The following is a 22,151-nucleotide window of genomic DNA, read 5'->3' as shown; positions in this document are numbered from 1 at the left end:
GTCTTATACATGGGCTTTTGGGGGATACTTCATATCTGAACCGTAACAGAGGATAAGGTAACCTTTGGTGAGATAGGAATACTTTTTCCCTAGCTGAGTCTTCACTCTCCAAATCACATCTGATAGGTTTCTTATTTATTTATGTCCATCAACTGCTCTTACCTTATTGAAAGTCCAAGACAATTTTCACTTCTGGTATTATTCTGTACATTCAAACTACATGGAGTTCAGTTAACATATCAGAAAATGGTTTATATTAAGTGTTGCATGGCAGCTGGTTTTCTGTGTAAGGTAACATAGTCATGGGTTTCAGGGATTAGTATGTGGATATATTTGGGAGCCTGTTTTTCTGCCTGTTCAATTGTGTAATACAATTCCATTCTCAATGCATTGCTACATATGGGAAGAGTCATATTATGACTAATAGTCCCTTTAAGCAGGTAAGGCCCAGGGACCTGTCTCTGGGATGGCCTCAGTCATATATTTAAATGGTGCATATGAAGTTGTTGCACCTGCTTGAGGTGCATGATTAGAAGGTCTCTTCCTTTTGTGGTTCAACAATTTAGGGCCAACTATCTAGGACCCCTTCTCTTCCATGATCACCTTGCAAAATAATCCTCTCAAAGTGGTTAGAAATCATAATTTTTAACCTTACCTTTATCTATGGATCCTTTGCTTTTCTAAGCAAGAATGAATGCAGCATTATAACTTTCTCATGTTTTTATTATGCTTATTGAAAGGAATTCTTAGGTGAAGATCACTCAACTAGAGAAAACGGAAAGTAACTCAGTTCTAAGACTCCTTTTTAAAAGTAAAATAGTCTTTTATAACAAACTAAGAGGTGTATCTATTAATGAGGATATTTTCCAATAACATGCTTTATTGACAAATATATCACTGTAGCCATTAAAGGTAGAAACAATGCAGAAAGCATGTGTATGCATTCATGCCGCACTTGCCAGAGCCTCCCTCAGGAGGCTTTGCCTGTGTCTCTTGACTTAGGGTGATGGTCAGTGTCCCTAACTCCTGAAATCCCACTCATGAACCATTCTCAGCCTCATTCCTCCTTGGCCTACCCTCTAGGAATACCCAATTAAGATAATATGATTGTTTGAAGAAATCTTCAAGATTGTTTCTACTAACCCAGGGTCTATAGGCACCTTTCTATACAAATTAGACCAACTTTAATTTCTATAAAATTTTTAAAAATATACAAGTTTTCAGAACCACTTATTTTTTCAATCTTCCTAATGAAAGGCTAGTGAAATATAGATTTCATGGCCACCTTCAGAAGTTTTATATTCAGTGGTTAAAGACCACGTGAATAAGTCATTTACTTAAATTTAGCTTTTGGTGGAAAATTGTGAATGTAGAAGGAAAGAGTGAGTGATACTGTTGGAAAACACACTGTCATTATTTTCAGTGCTGTTGTATCTTGTGATTACACTCTTGCTCCCAAGCACCTGTCTAGTACCCACTATTGAATTTATATTATATTATATTATGTTATGTTATATTTTATTATAAAGTTCATAAAATGAAGTATCATCCTAGAGTCTTAATTTCCAATAGTCATTCTTCTTAATGCAGGACTTTAAATAATTGGCTGAATGTTTAGCTAAACAAATAACTGTGGTTTAAAATAAACAAACAGATTTTTAGCTGGGCCCAGTGATGCATGCCTGTAATCCCAGCAACTCAGGAGGCTGAGGCAGGAGAATTGAAAATTCAAAGGCAGCCTCAGCAAAAGCAAGGCACTAAGCAACTCAGTGAGACCCTGTCTCTAAATAAAATAGAAAATAGGGATGGGAATGAGGCTCAGTGGTTGAGTGCCCCTAAGTTTAATCCCTAGAAATACCCCCCCCATTAAAAAAACAGATTTTTAAAAAGGAAACAGATGTTTAACATTCTTTTTTTTTCTTACTAAAATTCATTTTATCAGCATTGTATACCAATGCATCATTATTGTAATTATTGTGATTTCTCAAGAAATAGAAAGACCATGAATCTTACCCATTTCTATTGTTTAATATATATTTGTAACATCACTCATTGAGCTGAGCACTATAACATCAGCTCATTGAGATGGATGAGATTTAAAAAAGATTTCTGGCAACAATTGAGTGGAACATTTGTTTGCCAGGATGCATTATTACACATCAGAGAATATCAGGGTAGAGACACTGAATTCACTATTGAAGAGGATATGGATGAGATGATAAAGATGAAAAATATAAGTAAAGCTGAGGCTGCATTACCTTACCTTACCTCTGAAAATGTTGTGAAGGCCCTTAGTAAAAATGAATCCCTTCTTCTGTGGAAAAATAATTAACACAATCAATCATGTTCTCTTTATAGCCTATGTATACAGATTTCTAGTCTACCCTCTGTTCATTTTAAAGTGTTTCAAAGTTTTTAGTGTAAAATACTCTACCAATGTTACCAAGCAAAGAAAAAAATAAAAACAGCATTCAAGATTGTTTCAAGTGTGCCTTCTTAGTAATATTTTAGTATTATGAAATCATTACTGAAACAATGAAATTACTCTTGGTCTAGTCATAGCATGAAATGGAAAGCAATATACCTTTTGTAGTATAGACACAACTATTGTAGTTCAAAACTGAAGAAAAAATAAAGTCATATATTAAGAGTCATTGTCCTTTGCTTCACATATTGAAGGGATGATTGATCTAACAAAAACACACCCATATACAGCATCTGCTGAGGGGACTGGATACTTGATACACATGAATGAATTTAAAATTAATTGCAAAAGAAACTTTACAAAAGATATCGGAAACATAAATGATAATTTTCATTTCTATGCCTAGTAAAACCAAAGGATATACATTTAATGAATAGAAAGATACTACAAATGTATGACGTTACTTAGTGTACAAAGAAGGTCCAGTGTGCTGGACGTTTTTCTTTTGCATTTCCACTCAGCTTAGTACTGACCAGTATGGAAGGTATGAATAGGCTCTGGCTTTCAACTGAGTTTTGTGAAGGGCTGTGACAGGATGGTCACAGGCAGGACATCACAGGGAGATCACTTTAATTGCCTCTGAGTCACCAAAGCAGAAATTTCCAAGAATATGAATTGGCAAAAAGCCATTTCAGTTTTTTACATGAATATTTCTACGTGCCTACACTCTGACATGCATGATTTTCCTGCCACTTTCTAGTTCCCAGGGTCCTACTTCTTTGTCTATTGGTTATAAAACTGCCTTTATTTTTCCCACTTGCTCATGGACTTTCCATACTGTGTTTGCCTCTAATGCCAACAAATAGGAGTGTTCAGAGAGTAAAAACAAGCAATGTGGATTCCCTGCAGGCTCTTAGACCATAGTTCTTATACCCATAGAGAAGAAATACCCTCTCAAAGTTGTGGTGCTTGCTCTACTTCCTCTGCCATCATTCTGACATTGTAATTGAGGCTGATGTTGCCAAGTTGGGATTTTTTGCGGGGAGAGGATTGTGTACTAGGGATTGAACTAAGGGGCACTCAACCACTGAACCACATCCCAAGCCCTATTTTTTTGTGTTTTATTTAGAGACAGGGTCTCACTGAGTTGCTCGCGCCTCGCCATTGCTGAGGCTGCTTTGAACTTGCGATTCTCTGTCTCAGCCTCTGGAGCCTCTGGGATTATAGGCATGGGCCACCGTGTCCAGCCACATTGGGATTCTATGGAGGCTAAAGTGGGAGAGAATAACATCAACAAAATCCAAGGAATTCCCTCCACTCTTTTTAACTTCAAGTGACTCTACTTTCCTGATATTCCAAGCAAAAAGACGGAACTCTTTCTGTCTGAATCCAGTGAAGGGATTTATATTTCCTGTTGCTATGACTATGGTATGAAAAACAGTGGAGGGAAAACAGGATAGTCATGGCTCATTTGATTTTGATTCAAGTTCTGGTTTAATCCCCCAATATACTTGGTACCTTATATTTGTCAGTGTTTGGAGATAGCCATTTCATGCATTATGTCCTGGATTTTGAGAGGTGTTTCATGGAAGAGACATAAATGCCTACTCCTTCTTTAATGGAACTGTATCTCTTGGTGTATACTTTAGGGAAATTCGTGCAAACCAACTTCACTCAGCATATATTTAGGTAGCAACAAAATCTGTTTTATATGCTTAATAGGTGAACAATCTAATTATCATCATAATTTCAAAATAACAAACATTCCTACATTTGTCTACTATTTTATTGTTTCCAAAGACTTTGAACATATACCAATATCATTTTGTTTCATTTTCAACAACTCTAGAAAATAGTGTTAAACTTATTTTCAAAAGAGAAAATCTAGTTTAGAGAATTTCTTTCTCTCAAATTCAACCACATAGTAACTATAAAGCCAGGTCACAAATTCTCTGCATGTGTGTGTGTTTCTGACCAAATGCTTAATGTTTTTTTCTTTAGTATCACACACTTGAATGTTTTTTCTGAATTTCAAAGAAACCAAAAATCAGCAAGACTGACAGTAGTAATAATACCAGCCATAGAGAATCAGTGTTTTGTTAAGCAATCAATATTGTAAGTGTTCCTCTAATCTATTGCTTTGAGATTGGTGTCTATTTAATGAGTTTAGATGGTCAAAAAAAAACATAAAAAACTTTAAGAAGATTAATATATTCCTTTAAATCAATAAGAAGAAATACTATTAGTAGTTCAAATTAAAAATGTAATGGAGGATTGGGCCTACTTTTTCTTCTATTAGGCACAACGTCTCTGGTTTAATTCCTACGTCCTTGATCCACTTTGAGTTGAGTCTTGTGCATGGTGAGAGATAGAAATTTAATTACATTTTGTTACATGTGTATTTCCAGTTTTCCCAGCACCACTTGTTTAAGAGGATATCTTTTCTCCAATATATGTTCTTGGCATCTTTGTTTAATATGAGATAACTGTAATTATGTGGGTTTGTCTTTGTTTTCTCTATTCTGTACCATTGGTCTACAAGTCTATTTTGGTGCCAATACTATGCTTTTTTGTTACTATTGCTCTGTAGTATAGTTTTAGTTCTGGTGTAATGATTCCACATGCTTCACTCTTCTTGCTGAGGATTGCTTTAGCTATTCTGGGTCTCTTATTTTTCCAGATGAAGTTTATGATTGCTTTTTCTATTTCTATGAGTAATGTCATTGGGATTTTGATTGGGATTGTATTGAATCTGTATATTGCTTTTGGTAGTATGGTCATTTTGACAATATTAATTCTGCCTATCCAAGAACAAGGTAAATCTCTCCATTATGTCAGATTAGGCCTCAACTTCCTTAATAAGACTCCTATAGTTTGCAAGAATTAAAACAAAGACTCAATGGTATGGATTCAAACTAAAAAGAAACAATCAGTGAGGTGAATAGAGAGCCTACAGAATGGGAGCAAATCTTTACCACAAGCACAACAGATAGAGCACTAATCTCTAGGATATATAAAGCACTCATAAACATTAACACCAAGAAAAAAAAAGAAATAACCCAATCAATAATTGGGCCAAGGATATGAACACACATTTCTCAGAAAAGGATATACAATCAATCAACAAATATATGAAAAAATGTTCAACATCTCTAGCAATTAGAGAAATGTAAATCAAAACTACTCTAAGATTCCATATTATTCCAGTCAGAATGGCAATCATCAAGAATACAGGCAACAATAAATGTTGGCAAGGATGTGGGCAAAAATGTGGACTCATACATTGCTGGTGGGACTGCAAATTGGGGTAGCCAATATGGAAAGTAGTATGGAGATTCCTTGAAAAACTGGGAATGGAACCACCATTAGATCTAGCTGTCCCACTCCTCAGTTTATACCCAAAGGACTTAAAAACAGCATACTACAGGGACACAGTCACATCAATGTTTATAGCAGCACAATTCACAATAGCTAAATTATAGAACCAACCCAGATGCCCTTCAGTAGATGAAAGGATAGGGAAACTTAGGTATATATACACAATGGAATATTACTCAGCATTAAAAGAGAATAAAATCATGGCATTTGCAGGTAAATGAATGGAGTTAGATAATATAATACCAAATGAAGTAAGCCAATCTCAAAAAACTGAAGGCCAAATGTTTTCTTTGATATGAGGATGCTAACTTGGCAGAGAGCATGGAAGGAATGGAGGAACTTTAGATAGTACAAAGGGGAGGGAGGGGAAGGGAGGGGGCACAGGAGTAGGATAGACCATGAATTAGACATCATTACCCTAAGTAGATGTGTGAAGACATGAATGGTGTGAAAATACTTTGTATACAACCAGTGACTTGAAAAATTGTGCTGTATATGTGTAATATGAAATGAATTGTATTCTGCCATCATATATAACAAATGAGAATAAGTAAATAATTTAATAAAAACTATATATATATATATATATATATATATATATATATATATATATATATATATATATAAAGTTTTAGGTATCTGAATAACTTCTTATTCAGATACTTAGTTCTGTATCTGATATTCAGTATCTTGAAAACAAAACTACCAATGTCAGGAATTAGCCTGTCAAATCCTTTAGAGTTAATGAATTTTCTCTACAGAAAGTTTGTGTTTATTTACATACTCTGAATATACCTATAAACGTTTAATTAGCTTCACGTGAGGTAGAAATTATTTTTAATTTAAAATTATTGGAGCGGGGATAGTAGAGGATAGGAAAGGCAGCAGAATACAACAGACACTAGTATGGCAATATGTAAATCAATGGATGTGTAACTGATGTGATTCTGCAATCTGTATATGGGGTAAAAATGGGAGCTCATAACCCACTTGAATCAAATTGTGAAATATGATATATCAAGAACTATGTAATGTTTTGAACAGCCAACAATAAAAAATTAAAAATAAATAAATAAATAAAATTATTTATATAGTTATGTATAATTGCAGGTGTATAAAATTAGAATATACATACACACATATTCCAACTTATAAATGACATTAGTTAGTAGTAAAATGCTCACCAAGATAAGAAAAATCATAAGAACATTTTGTAGTATCTAGAGACAATTTTTTTCCCATGTGTCCTTTACATGAGTTAAAATAGTGAAACTTAGAAAGAATCTAGGTTGCTAAAAATTGCGAACTGTGAACACATACTGCAAGCTGGTAGGTGTGCTGCTAACACATATGGTCAGGTAGAGAAAGTATCTTGCAAACAGTGCTTTCTGGAGTTAAGAGTCTTGTCTCTGTTTCATCATTTCAGAGATAAAAAGACAGGAAAAAACTAAATGTCAATCAAGAGGATCTGCTCTGGATGAATGTCTGCTAGATGCTTGCAATTCAGGTAACAACATTTATGCTCATCAACTTGCTCTCAACAAATAGACTTGCAAAAAAACCTTGTAAATTAATCAGTCCTCTGTCATTATAACAAAATACCTGAGGCTAAATAACTTGTAAAAAAAAAAGAAGTTTATTTAGCTTACAGTTTTGGAGAATGAAAATCCAAAACAACAGTGCATCAGCTCTGGTGAGGACCTCCTGACTGCATCATCCAGTGATGATGGCTTCTTGGTGAGAACACATGCAAGAGGAAAAGATCATGAGTTCAGACAAACCCTGATTTAGGGGTCAGGCTTGATCTTTCAGTACAACTTGCTCTTCTGAGAACTAACTCATGCGTCCCACAAGAACTACCTTAATCCCTTCCAGGGACAGCCTCCTCAATGACCTCCCACTTTGCTGCAACTCTAAAAGTCCCCACCCCTCTTACATTGCCACACTGGGAGAAGCTTCTACCATGAAAGCTTGTGGGTATGAACCACATCCAGAGCTTAGCACCTTAGCAATACAAGCTACAGAATTATCAGGTGTCAATATTTTAAACAAAATCTGCTACAAAAGGTGTTGGGAAAATAATAAAATGTTACAATATTATGTAAACACATAAGCTTTCCTCTACTTTATTTGCTATGTTATGCAGATTTGCTGCATTGATAAAAGAATGTGAGTTTATTTTATTACTATCTCTTAAAGCCATCTGGCAAATATTCCAAATGAGTGATCAAATCCAAGGACACATGTTACTTATCCTGTATCTTAATGAAACTGTGTATACATAAATACCTTATTTAGAAATCATAATGGGTTGAATTGTGCTCCACCATATAAAAAGATATGTTGAAGTCCTGATCCTGGCAGAATATGAACTTATTTGTAAAAATTGTCATTGCAGATGTAACTAGCTAAGGTGAGGTCAAACTGGAACAAGTGTGGGCCTTTCATCTGATGGGATCCTGTTTTTATAGAAGAGTTTATAAGGAGATGGACAGAGCCACCAGGGGAGATCATCATGTGATAATGGAGACTGAAATGGGGGTAATGCAGCAACAAGCCAAGGGAGAGGAAGCTAGGAAATAACAAGAACAGATCTCCTCAGTCTCAAAGGGAGCTTGGCCCTATTGTTGTCTTGAATTCTAACCTCCAGAATTGTGATTTAAAAAAAAAACAAACATGTTGTTCTACGCCGTCCAGTTTATGATATTTTGTTACAGGGGCTCTAGGAAGCTAATCCAGAGGTGAAAAGCAATGTGTTACAAAACATAGTATAATATATGAAGATGAACTTAGTTCCAGAAAATGGAAACATTTATAAAACTCAGAACAAGCATATTCTAAGAATACAATTTAAATTAGAAATAACGAGAATATACATTTTCATCATTTATATATTCAATTGAATTCAAGATGACCTGGCTTTAGAAAACAGGACATATATTTATTAAAGAAAATCTGAGTTTAAGGCAAAGGCAAAAAAGAGAAGAGTTGATACAAACACAATGTTATAGGAAGACCCAAATTTCAATACAAAATTAAGATCGATTATGGTATGAATTACGAGAAGAAGTTATACTGTGAAGATCAGCTGAGGGAAATACTTAGTGATTTAAAGTTTAGATAAGAAAGATACAAAAAATTTTAAAAACATGAAAACGGTCATCACAGGAGAATAGAATTTTGAATAATGAACAGAAACAACAATAATAGACATATTTGAAGATAATCTATGGAACTGAAGTAATAGACATAGAAATTGAAATAAATCAATGTATACAGTAGAATAACATTTTTCAAAATTTCAGATAAATTAGGATTTGAAGAGAGAACACCTCTAAAGGAGACACAAAGAACTTTTATGTGGATATTACATTAAAAAATCAGAAAACAATTTCAACAACATATTGTGAACATGCAAACTAATGTTGTATTAAAATAGAAAGAAAGGAAATTCTGAGTTTAGTCATTATAATATTTGGATTTATCCTTATACCATATACAGATATGAAATTGGATTAAGTATATGATTCCACTTTCTTTAGGTGTTGAGCATCAAAAAAGAGCAGAACTGATATTCCTGAGAGAAAGGAAGCCTAAAGTTGAAGTCTGTATTTAACATTGTTTTCTGACTGGAAGTGATTTCCAAACTGTGGAACAAAGAGGTAGATTCCATTCAAAACCTTTTTGCACTGGGCAAAAGAAATATAGCCCAGACAGAGGAAGAAGCTGGAATTGGGATCAGAAAAGAGAATCATAATTTGCAGAGCAAATTACTAGAAAGGAAAACCTTCTTAAAATCTGCACCAGGGCTTCCCGCAGGTCCTTATCCAAATGCTCCTCTATGTAAATTGCAGAGCAGGATTCCCTGAATTAAAGGCAATGAAAACTTTTGGAGGGCTTAAATAAGAGAAATTTGAGAGGGTCATACTGCTGGAGAGATGCTAGAGGTTAAATCAGGTCGAAAACAAATAGATTTTTAAAAATAATTTGGATGTTCAGTTTAGCAGAAAGAGTATGTATGAGAATAAGTATAGCTAGAGTGAGGACTAGGACAAAAAATTATGGACAAAGCCAAGAAGCTCTGCCATGCATCATACATTCTGTTCCACATACAATCAAATTTGAAAGGCATGCAGATAAACAGAAAAAATGTGACTCTTCATAAAAAAGAAAGATTAATGAAAACAGTCTCAGTGATGATTCAGATGTTGGATTTGGTAGGACTTTAAGTCAATTTAATTATCTAGTACAAAAAGTGTCCAGAATGTAAGCAGATGGGGAACATAGGCAGGAAAAGGGGGAGGCTTTAAAAAAGAACAAATGGAAATCCAGACTAAACATTTCAGATGCTGAAATGAAGAACTCAATGAAAGCACTCAGAAGCTGACCAAATGTAGCAGAACATGTCAATAAACCCAAATGGAATCATAAAAAGAAAATGACATATAGTAGAAAAAGTATCCAAGATGAGAAATTTATAAATGATATAATTCATGCTTAATTGATATCCCAGAAAAGACAGAAAATGAATGGAGGAAAAAAATGTGCAAAAAATAATGTAAAACACCTTCATGATTAATGAAATATATTAACCCTCAGATGCAAGAACTATAGCAATCTCCAGCCAACGTAAATACAAAAAGGATATTAATGATGCCAAATCAAAGCTAAGCCTAAAACAGAATTTAGAAAAGCTGTTCATCCCGTCTGGTGTGTGGTGCATATCTGTAATCCCGGTGGCTCAGTGTGGGGAGCTGCCTGGATAAACACACCTTTAAGTTCTGATGCTCCGGGGGCACTGAACAATTATTGCCTTCTGCAGTAACTTGGGTGTTACCCCAGCTCAAATAACAAGGCATGGCTGTAGGTGAAGGCATCACCCACTGGGGTTGAGTTACACTCACCTGTTCCTTTGCAATCCTACTCCTTCTGCCTTTTTTGGATAGAACATTCTAAGAAACAGAATCCTCTCAAATAAAAGCCCACTTCCAAATGTGCTTGCATGTGCATGCATGTGTGTTCTCTCTCTCTCTATCTCTCTCCCCCTTCTCTTTCTCCCCTCAGCCTCTCATGACCTACTCTTGCCTCCCTTTGGGGATCCTGAGGCTGGGAGATGGGGAAGCCATCCTGAAGTTTATGTAAAAAGTATTTTGCATCACCCTAAATTCATAAGAGTAATCTTAGTTCACCTGCCTGTGCTAGACAAGGGCAGCAGCTCAGGAGACTGAGGCAGGAGCATCACAAGTTCAAAGCCAGACTCAGCAACTTAGTAAGGCCCTATGCAACTCATTGAGACCCTCAAAATAAAAAATAAAAAAATAAATAAAAGGGGTTGGGGATGTAGTAAGTGGTTAAGCACTCTTAGGTTCAATCCCTCTTACCAAAAAAAAAAAAAAAAAGGCAAAGGAACATATGCCATAATTTTACAATTTTCATGTTCGTATGTATTCGAAAATTTTAGAAAGAAAAATGAACTTTAGAGATTAAAATGAGGAAATAAAAAAGTAATCAGGAATTAAAAATTGCAAACATTTTATTATGATGAGGTTTTGGAAATGGGGAGACTTTCTAAGTGGTCTTCTTAGATACATTTGCCCATCCTTGTTGACTGCAAAGCAGTCAGGGTACACACTCCTTGGTATATACCATGTGACTTAAAATCAGCATACTATAGTGACACAGCCACATCAATTCACAATAGCTAAGCTGTGGAACCAACCTAGGTGCTCTCCAACAGATGAATGGATAAAGAAATGTGGTACATATACACAATGGAATATTAGTCAGCCATAAAGAAGAATGGAATTATGGCAGTTGTAGGTAAATGCATAGAACTGGAGATTATCACACTAAGTGAAATAAGCCAATCCCCAAAAACAAAAGGCTGAGTGTTCTCTCTGATATGCAGATGCTAACACACAATGGGGGTGGGGAGAGAATAGAAGTTCATTGGATTAGATAAAGAGGAATGAAGGGAAGGGAGGGGAGAGGGGAATAGAAACGACAGTAGAATGAATTGGACATAACTTTCCTATATTCGTATATGAATATATCACCAGTATAATTTCACATTATGTACAACAGCAAGAATGAGATCCTAATTAGAATAAGTTATACTCGATGTATGTATAATATGTCAAAATACACTCTACTATTATGTATATCTAAAAAGAACAACAACAAAAAAGAAACAAAATCACTAAAAAGGAAAAAAATAATAAGTAAATGTGGAAAATGGTTCAATATTGGAAGTGGAAGACTCTCTGTAACTGGCCATACCCTGTGAAAATGAGGATGGAAGAGATATTTTCTGAGTGTGTGGTCAAGCTGTTGCTATCACCTTGACCAAATGTAGCAGAACATGTCAATAAACCCAAATTATACCAAATTAATTTGTGAGTAGGCTACCATGGTGGGCAGTTTCTCACAGAAACTCGTGGACTTCAAATACAGTCTGGTATTTAGTTAATAGTAATGTATCAATGTCAGTTCCTTAGTTTTGAGGAGGGTCCTATGTTAACAAGAGGTATTAACAATAGAAGACAGTATATGGGAACTCCATTATCTTTATAAATCTTCTGTGAAGGTAAAATTATTCCAAAATAAAAATGTATTTAAAAAATATGGGCTTATTCTTGTTTCTATGGAGACAAAAGAGGTATACCAAGTGACTCATTTTCCCCAGCACCCTTTTTCTTCTCTTAACAAAAGACACTAATTGAAGTGAGTAAAGTGAGAGACAAAATCCAACAGACAATTAAGAAGATGAGTATATTCAATGCACTGCAATTGAGAGATGTTCATCAATGAAGAGGAATCACTCAAAGAAAAGGAAAAATGTGAGCTTCAAGATAGGCAGGAACGCCCTCCTACTTCTGCAGCATGGCCATCCCAGGCATGTACGACAGCGTGAAGCAGATGGTCCTGTCCCAGCTGAGGGAGGCTGAGAGTGGCATGGTCCACTTCACCTCGGGAATCTGGACGGGCACCCAGAGCCGTGAGTACCTGACCCTCACTGCCCACTGGGTCACCTTCGCATCCGCGGCCCGCCCGCACTGCGAGGGCCACCACTGCTCAGCACTTCTGGACGTGTCGCAGATTGACTGTGACCATGGCGGTGGCAGCATCCAGAAGCAGCTGGAGTGCTGGTGGGAAGCCTGGGTGACATCCATTGGCCTGCAGGTGGGCATCACGGTCACTGACAAGACTCTGACTGAGGCAGAGCACTCGAGCTTGCCCTGCTTCAGCCACACGGTGGACCTGATCGTGAGTGAAGCCATCAAGAGCCAGAGGATGGTGCAGAGCCTACTGAGCGCCGCCCGAAAGCTGTGTGAGCGTGTCCAGCGCTCTCCCACGGCCAGGGAGAAGTTGGCCGCGCTGCAGCGAGAGTATGAGCTGCCACAGCACCACCTTGTCCAGGACGTGCCGTCCAGGTGGAGCACGTCCCTGCACATGCTGGAGCGCCTGCTGGAGCAGAAGAGGGCCATTAACGAGATGTCCATCGAGTGCAGCTTCAGAGAGCTGATCAGCTGCGACCAGTGGGAGGTCATGCAGTCCGTGTGTCACGCACTGAGGCCCTTTGATGCTGCCAGCCGGGAGATGAGTGTCCACGTGTCCACTCTGAGCCAGGTCATCCCCATGATCCACATCCTCAGCAGGAAGGTTGAGATGCTCTTTGGAGAGACGATGGGCATCGATACTATGCTGAAGTCGCTGAAGGAAGCCATGGCGAGCCGCCTGTCTGCCACCCTCCACGACCCCAGGTATGCCTTTGCCACGCTGCTGGACCCTCGCTACAAAGCCTCCCTGTTCACGGAGGAGGAGGCGGAGCAGTACAGGCAGGATCTAATCAGGGAGCTAGAAATACTGAATTCTACCTCAGAGGACACAGCCGCCTCCGATGGCTGTGACTCAGGGCCCCAGTCGAGAGATTCTGGCGGAGGGGAGAGCCTGTGGTCACTGGTGGCCAAGGTGGAGGGGCGAGAACGGCGGGAGAGGCTGCCAGAAGACATGGTGCTCGCCTACCTGGAGGAGGAGGTGTTGGAGCACAGCTGTGACCCACTTGCCTATTGGAACCTCAAGCGGTCATCCTGGCCTGGGCTGTCCACTTTGGCTGTCAGATTTTTGGGCTGTCCCCCAAGTACCGTCCCTTCGGAAAAGCTGTTCAGCACGCCCACAGAGAATGGCAGCTTTGGCCAGCCCTGGCTCATGATGGAGCATTTTGAAAAATTTATCTTTTTGAAAGTGAATCTTCCCTTGATCTACTTTCAGTATTGAACTCACGATGGAGTCACCAGACCAGACGTGCTCTTGGCAGTGCTGGCTGTGACCCGCCCAACAGGGCCAGGTGGGACACCAGGCCAGCATCTGGGGCCACCCGCTGGCTCGCATCGTAATGTCACACGTGCCTTACTCCTGTCGGGCCAGGGCGCAGCTTGTTGAGAGTCCACTGGAAGCAGCCCGTCTCATCGGTTGTGAAGTGGGGTGACCAGGTTTTAATTCATGACTGCAGCATTTTTTAAAAGTTAGGGGTCAGAAATGTGTGTTCCTAGAATGGAGATAAGATGTAAACAGTTTTATCCTGTAGGCTTTTTATTCAATTGTGTAAAAACCATGAATCAGGTACTGTATTTTAGTTAAATATTGCTTTAATTGCAACAAAACAGCTTTTGTGGCTGTGAAATGAAACCTGTAAATAGGAGGTGGAGCTTAAGCCATCCTGACTGAGCAGTTTTAACTGCAGGCTCTAAAATGTGTCGAGGAGTGGAGAGAATATTCTGGAAGCTAACTGTTTACCACAGAGACAAAGCATTTGAAAACAAAACTGTACTTGGGTGACTCACGGAGTGTGCAGATGCACACGTTCCGTTTCAGGTCTTTGCATTCAGGGTTGCACGGTCCGTTCATTCACTCAGAGGTCCCTGACTGTCTGTCCTACTCCTTGAGATCAGAGTCCCGTCTGTGTCCATGCTAAGGATTCAGCCAGTGCAGAGCGTGGCAGTGCAACAGGCGGCCCGTTGACCGCGTCTGGCGCCTCTGACTGAGCGTCCCTGAGCAGTGGAGCTCTGTGTGTACTGACCCAGGTGCTGGGACATGGCCTGGCCCTGAAGGCAGTGGTGACCAACGGGGTGTCTGGCAGGCTACAGTGGTGAGGCTAGCCTTAAGCGTTTAGATTTTTCTTTTTTTTATAATAGGGAAGATTCAGCCATCACTGGGGTATTTTAGAATCCCAGGACATCAGAGTGAAATTATCAGTTGTCAGATTCAGTTGTCAGTGTTTGCTTTAACATCTGAAAAAGGTTCCTGTTCTATGTCACTTCAGACCACTGGGTGCTGTGGGTGAGGCGACATGCTCCTCTGCCATGGCCCCCTAGGAAGCTGTTCTTCTGTTGAATACTGTACCTTTGCTCGCTCTCAATTCTAGTGGACTGTGCTTTAGTGTATTTATAAATGATGGATTCAGTTTCTGAAATTAAACTTTTTATTTGCAGTTTTCCAAAAAAAAAAAAAAAGATAGGCAGGAAGACTGGGTGTTGTGAAATCGTGGACACTGAGTCTTCTCCTAAGAGTAGGGAGAAATTTTATCTTTGAATATGTGAGTGGAGTGCAAGGTGATCCCTCTGGTTAGCTGCTTCGCAGAACATAACCGGGTTGGGTAATTTCTTATCCATAGCTTCTTTTCAGGATCACGGGGCTCAGGTAAATTCCATGTTGATGGGGAATTGCCTGCTAAAGATGCTCCCTAAAATCCATCACTTTCTCACAAGATTTTGAAGAGGGAGTGCAATGGGATGACCAAGTTTCATTTCAAAGTTCTTGAAAGCCTTTCTAAGCAGAGCAGGGAATGATGAACAGGACTAGGATTCTAAAAGAAAGGGCTCTCCTAGGGAATAAAATGGCCAACTGATTTATTTTACACCACATCTCCCGCAAGGAGGAAGGATCAGTTTTTGATGGTTATATACCATCTACTTAATAAAATATTAAATGGAAGGATGTGGTAAGTAATGAAGACTAAAGAGGCAGAAAGAAAACAGAAAGCATGAAGTGCTGAGGGTAGACAGGAAGAGGTAGACAATGCTGCTGAAAAGTTTGGAGCATGAGGGAATGTGTTGGGGAGGAAAGGTATGTTTCAGCAAAGTTCTTAAGAAACAGTATTTAAATCCCTCATAATAACCTTCAGATATATGCATAATGTTGAATTGCATTTATTTATTGACCTATTTATTTTTGTGGTACTGAGATTGGCACTCTACCACTGAGCATCATCTGAAGCCTTTTTCATTTTTTTTATTATTATGAGACAGAGTCTCACTAATTTGCTTAGGGTGACCTTCAACTTGTAATTCCCTGCATAACTTCCAGAGTCACTGGGATGACAGGCATGTGTCACTGGATCCAGCTAAAATTTATTTTGAATTACTTATGGCTACTGGTCTGTTTTTCTTGAAACAGCATTGTTCTGCAACTGAACGACATGAGGCCTGATTTCTTAAGATATGCATAAGAAACTATCCATATTTATGTTACTTATATTAGGGCTTAGCTCACTTGGTCTCACCCTTGGATTCTCATTAGAATCACCTGGGAACCAAAAATACTGAAGCCTGGGTTCCAGTATCAGAGATTCTAATTGGATTGATCTTGAAGTAGCCCTATACTCAGTATTGTAAAAATTCCTTCAGTAATTCTAATGCACAAGCAAAACTGAGAACCGCCAAAAACTAGGTGGATGCTAAGCTGACCGTAATGAATAACCCAATTCTTCCTTCAAAATCATTGGTTGTTCTGTTTACCTGAAGTTAGGAGCTATCCTCTGATACTTTCTTAATAAAGTAACTGCCACCTTGGCAAATATATGTGAAAGTGGACACTAACAGAGCACATCTTTCAGATTTCCATTTCTCTATTAGCCATTTCTGTCCAGTCCCTCACTAACCCCAATTTCCCACCATCAAGATCATGCTGAGTAACACAAAAAAAGGGGATGCGGCAAGGGCAGACAGCTTCACTTCAGTAATGTGTGGATTCCCTAAAAATAAAGCTTCGCTTTTAACTAAACAAATAAGCACTTTACAGGCAACTTGTCAAGAGAGTGGGTAATGCATAAAACAAGGTTGAGTCCTACATCATAATTATATAGTACTTATCTTGCTTCTTTAATAAGGACTGGAAATATCCAATCGCATTTTATGTGATCTTTTTGACTCTGTTTAAAGAGAAGCCATGAAACAGATGGATGTCCCGCTGACAACCACCCAGGAGGCCGGCTTCTGAGAGACAAGTGGAAAGCTGAAAGCAGTTTCAAAGTGATGAGGGGGAGGCAGCAGCACAAATCCTATTAACAAATAATGGGATTTGTGCATCTCCAGCACCTGCAAAGAGGAACTCTCCTGCATGACTTTTTTTTTTCTTTTCTTTTTTTTTCTTTACTATTTGTTTTCACTTAAAAGACTATTAAAATCGCCTCTACCCTTGGATTAGAGCACATCATCTCATTGTGCCCATTATCAGCCACAATAAATAGATTGGTGCTCAGAGATTCAGGCATTTTAATTGCCCCTGTGCACTTCTCTCAAGTAGTAAAAAGAAAATATCAACTTTTATGTTTCCCCTTTGATATGGTCTATGTATAGTGGTGGCACTTTATTCCCCTGAAGACCCACTCTCTGGAAAAGAACAAATAGTCTGATGATACTGTTTGCCTTTAAAGAAAATCAATAGTTAAACTTAAAAAGTGATCTCACTTGAAGAAAAACATAGAAGCTTCTTCAACATACTAAGCAAGTACACCTGGGCAGCAGTTTGTATCTTTTAGTTATTAATGACCCCAAAGGGAAATGTGATGGAGAATGGCCTGAATATAATGGTGGAGAGACTTTAGTGACCTGCTGTAGCTACACCCAAACTCACAGTTTGGCTGTACTGCATTCTGGAAAGAACCTAGATATTCATGGGAAAAAATATAGAATTGAGACTTGGTTCCATCACTTACAAATTGAGGGACCCCAGGCAAGTGATCTAATTTATCTGTGTCCCATTTTCATAAAACACAAAATAAGAATAACAGAATCTATTTTATTGTTTTTACATGGATAAGAGGCATGGTATGTAGAATACCAAGCAAACCAAGTATAATTTTCCGCCCTGGCACCATGTTCTTCTCCATATTATACAAGCAATTCCAAAGGTTTTGCGGTCTTTTGTCAAAGACTATTTATCAATTATTTTTGTTAGTGGAGAATTTCTTTGAAAATGGTATAAAAACTGAATGCTCCCAAATTTATGTGCACATGATGCTTTGCATAAAAAAATAGTTACAATACTCTGTCACAGAGCAACTCTTCTATCTTCCAAATCTTATGAAAATAATTTTTCAGAAAATGCCCTGGGTTCTGTTCCTAGAGAAGGTACTGAGGACAAGATCAATAGATATGATTTCCATTCACAATGAAATGTTCAATAGTCTCCCCTTGAATTAAGAGGAAAGGGCAATCCAATGATTTCCCTAGGATACAGTATTGGAAATGTGATTTGTAGCCCTGTATGCTAGAATTTAGAAGCTTAAAAGTATAGGAATGACAGAAACGTCCCTGGAATTACCAGCCTTCAGTGCATGATCTTTATGCTGGGAATGTGATGTTTCTCTTTTGATCAATGTCTTTCTGACACTGCAGGCAAAATTTTTGATATGTAATGCTATGAGTAAAGTCTTCATTTTTATAGTCACATTTATTTACCAGAATTTCAGCATAATGAAGTTTAAAAAATGAGATTATTTGGTCTATAAAAGGCAAGATTAATCAATCTCTCTCTTTAGATATATTTAAGAAAAAAATAAACTGAACCAATATGTAAGAATTGATACAGTAGATGCAAAATATAATCTTTTTGGTTGCTGTTGTTTGGAAAAGGACTTCTCAATGTCACTTTTATCTAACCATAAAGACCAAGGCTGGTCCATACAATGGCAAGTCATAGCTAGAATTGAGTTCTGTAATATACAACTTGCATCCAGTTACCATTCTTCTTTTGCATTTCTGTTTTTCAAATATGGAGTTGAATTAAGTAAACTAGGGTGTGTGGCATCTACATAGACTAAAGGAAAAAATGTAATTTTTAGCCAATTCTTGGAAATGTAAAAATGTCTATACTTGTTTAGCTTCATAACCAGCTAGTCTGGACCATCTGTGGAATAGCATGGTATGCTTTTGTCAACAGGCTGTGTATGGTGCTGATGTAAAGCATAGACATCTCTGTTTCTTCTTATGTACAATTATGAATATGTTACTTTTTCTGCATTGTTAACATAGTTTTAATAAGAGCATATGTTTATTAGTTACTATTTAGTCCTTGAACAAACAGGACTTGTGGTAAATACGAAGAGTTTACTATTTGCTTTTAAGCAGTCTTCAGTCTAATAGAAGACAGAAATGTTATGTAGAATTATAATAAATATTCATAGCTGTTCCAATATGGTATAGATATCCTATTTAATTATTTTTCCCTTTGTTTTTCATTCTGACTTCTGAATCTTTACTTCTCTCAAATCAAAATAATACTTTATAACTAAAAAGCATATCAGTTCAAATTATATTTGCAAGAGTGTTCCATTTAGGAGCTCTTATATAGCATTTAAAACATGGGTATGTAGAAAGGTCAGCATTGGTTTGACAGTCTTTAGTTAAATATTTATAATGAACACGAGTAATATACCAAACAAAGTAATTTCCTCCTCTTTATGTCCAATTTCTTTCTGGTTCTCTAAAACGTAGCTTAACTAGTCTGCTATTATACTTAGTTCTGAGATTTGGATTCTCCATAATGCACTCATTATTTTAAACAAAACCTCAATATTCCCCTATAATACCTTAGGGAAACCATAGCTATCTTCAGAATAGATTACATTTGTAGAATCAATTCTTTTCTGTGTACCTAACCAGACATTTGAAGTGTATATCAGGTCAGCCTTCATCAAGTCTGCTACTCCATCTCTTTCATTAATAAAAACTGACATTTCAAATTTCAGCTGTTATGTACCTAAACAGATATGCATTGTAGAAATAAAAGAGCCATGCAGATACATCCTGTTTCCATTCTGTCATGTGGGGATTTCTAAAATGATTGCATTGTATTTAGCTTCCTAAATGTGATTGTGATTTTTTTTCCCGTCCTCTCAAGCATGTTAATAGCAAGAAGGTGGTGTTCATCTACAAATTTAAATTCTAGAGAAACATCAGCAGATGCTGGATCAGTAATGTGTGATCAGTTCTTGACCTTTTGCCTTCCCTGTGGAATTTCATTAATTTATACGTAGATTGTGAAAAGATCTGTTTGCAAAAATTCACGCAACAGCTCGATGGAATTGCATTCTTCTGGGAGGCGACGTAACTTTGCAAAGGTGACATTAGTGGTGGTAGGTTAAGTTCATAAATAATGAATTCAAAGTATAATATAATAAATACCAAAGTGAGTACAAAAATTGCTAGAAAGTTTCAAAAAAAGAGTTATAAGACAATCATGGACTAGAAATAATTCAACTTTAATTCATATGTTCATTCATTCCACAATATATTTTGCCTATGATATGGCAAGCAATAAGGGAGTTAGGTGGGGCATTTAGTTGCAAAATCACATACTACAGTAATGAGGGGACCACTATAAAGTAATCAGAAGCACAGTGTACAAAAGCCTATAAGGAAGAAAACAAGTTGTGGGAGAATATAGGAGCAGCATGCAATTTATAATTTATCCAAGGAGAACAAGCGGAAGTGTCCACAAAGGAGATATGAACACTTACAATGTAGAGGAAGTGGGCAAAGAAAATATTAGCTCAGAGACAAGACAGCATAGGACATGTCCCCCAAACAGAAATTATCCAGGATGGCTAGAGCACATACTGTGAAGAAGTGTGGTAAAGATGAAAGCCGAATGGTTTCAGGGCCTTGTATTCTGTATTAGAATTTGCTTTTAGTCAGTGGGAACCAGAAAAGTTTTAAACAGAGAAAAATCTATGATCAAAGTAACACTTTACAAAAACACTTTGTGCACAGTAAGAATGGTTGACAATGGGTAGACGAGCATTTTAACACCATTTAGAAGGCTATTACAGAAATCTGGGCAAAAAAAAAGAATATGAAATATGATTATGGTAATGGCAGAATGAATGAAATGGATGAATCAAAAGATAAAGGATAATAAATTTGATGGCTTCTGAAATGCACAAGTTGAGGTAGAAGGAAATGTTAATGCTTATGTTTTGGCAGAATAACAGGTTAATAGGTAGAATGATTTAATGAGAGAAAAAAATTAAAAACAAAGTGGGAAATTTTAAACAAATTGAGTTTTTAGTAATAATATAATCATCTAGAAATTATTTCAATGGCAATTAGATACTACGGTCAGGAGCTCAAAAAGAGAACTAGGCTGGAAACGGTTTGGGGAATAAGGAATATGATCCTCCTTTCATTCAAAAGGTAGTGAGAACGGGATCGAGGTTTAAGAAGCTGGCTTACGAATATGACCTGTGAAAGGAACATTGAAGAATGTGGAGTCACAGAAGGCAATGAAATATCAATAGCATATAATCAAACATCTCTAATTATATTTATGGTTTCTATACCATTAGGAGAAAAATTATCATTGGAAAAACAACAAAATTATTAAAGGTGATTACTCTAAGAGTCATTTTGATGGACAGATGTGCATGATAAATGGGGAAATAATGACAGAAAGTGTCACACTTTCTAGAGATGTTCAAATCCCTGAGTGATGGATAACATGTTTAAAGGTAGAAGTACTTGAAAGGCCAGGAAGGGTAAGAGGTGCAAACCATGCATAGAGGCAGGGTACTTTAACAGGTAAAACAGTGCATGAAGAGAGAGATTCAGTCTTTTCTATCTTCATTCATACAACTGTGCCTGCAACTCCCGCCTCTTTATAGAGATATGAATTCTTAAGTTCTCTGGGAAAACAGCTTATAATGTATACAATTTATCCAAATACAGGCTACAAGGCAAATCAGGAGTAAAAGCTGGTTTGGAAACTACAGTTTTGTTTGTTTGTTTGTTTTGGTAGTAGGGAATGAAACCAGATGCACTTAACCTCTGAGTCATATCCCCAACCCTTTTTATTTTTTGTTTTGATTCGGGGTCTAATTAGTTTGCTTAGGGCCTCACTAAATTGCTCAGGCTTGTTCTGAACTTGCAATCATCCCGTTTCAGCCTCCTAAACCCACTGGGATTAGAGTTGTGAGACACTGAGCCCAACCTAAAAACTATGTTGACAGAATTTCAAGTTAGTTGGGAAATACTGAATATGAAAGTAAAATTCCAAAAACAATATAATC

At 37.4% G+C, this 22,151-nt stretch overlaps 1 protein-coding gene across 1 annotated transcript; it reads left to right on the top strand.

Moving 5' to 3' along the window:
- The first annotated feature begins 12,212 nt into the window (after window positions 1–12,212).
- Window positions 12,213–14,642, top strand: LOC124104081 (zinc finger BED domain-containing protein 4-like). The gene is made up of 2 exons (XM_046460732.2): window positions 12,213–12,260; window positions 12,659–14,642. Exons 1-2 carry the CDS (start codon window positions 12,213–12,215, stop codon window positions 14,078–14,080), a joined length of 1,470 nt encoding a protein of 489 aa, XP_046316688.1. The 3' UTR covers window positions 14,081–14,642.
- The last annotated feature ends 7,509 nt before the right edge of the window (window positions 14,643–22,151 follow it).

Source organism: Marmota monax, unplaced genomic scaffold (genome assembly GCF_021218885.2).
Source record: "Marmota monax isolate L192 unplaced genomic scaffold, Marmota_monax_Labrador192_F-V1.1 WCK01_AAM20220418_F8-fsc00001, whole genome shotgun sequence".
Lineage (NCBI taxonomy): Eukaryota > Metazoa > Chordata > Mammalia > Rodentia > Sciuridae > Marmota > Marmota monax.
This window is presented reverse-complemented; position numbering and strand designations above follow the sequence as displayed.

Bases quoted from the DNA above. Each gene is read 5' to 3' on its own strand.
- LOC124104081 (XM_046460732.2), top strand. From the start codon at position 12,213: ATGGTGGGCAGTTTCTCACAGAAACTCGTGGACTTCAAATACAGTCTG. The intron at 12,261-12,658 runs GTATTTAGTTAA...GCTTCAAGATAG, and splicing joins TGGACTTCAAATACAGTCTG to GCAGGAACGCCCTCCTACTT.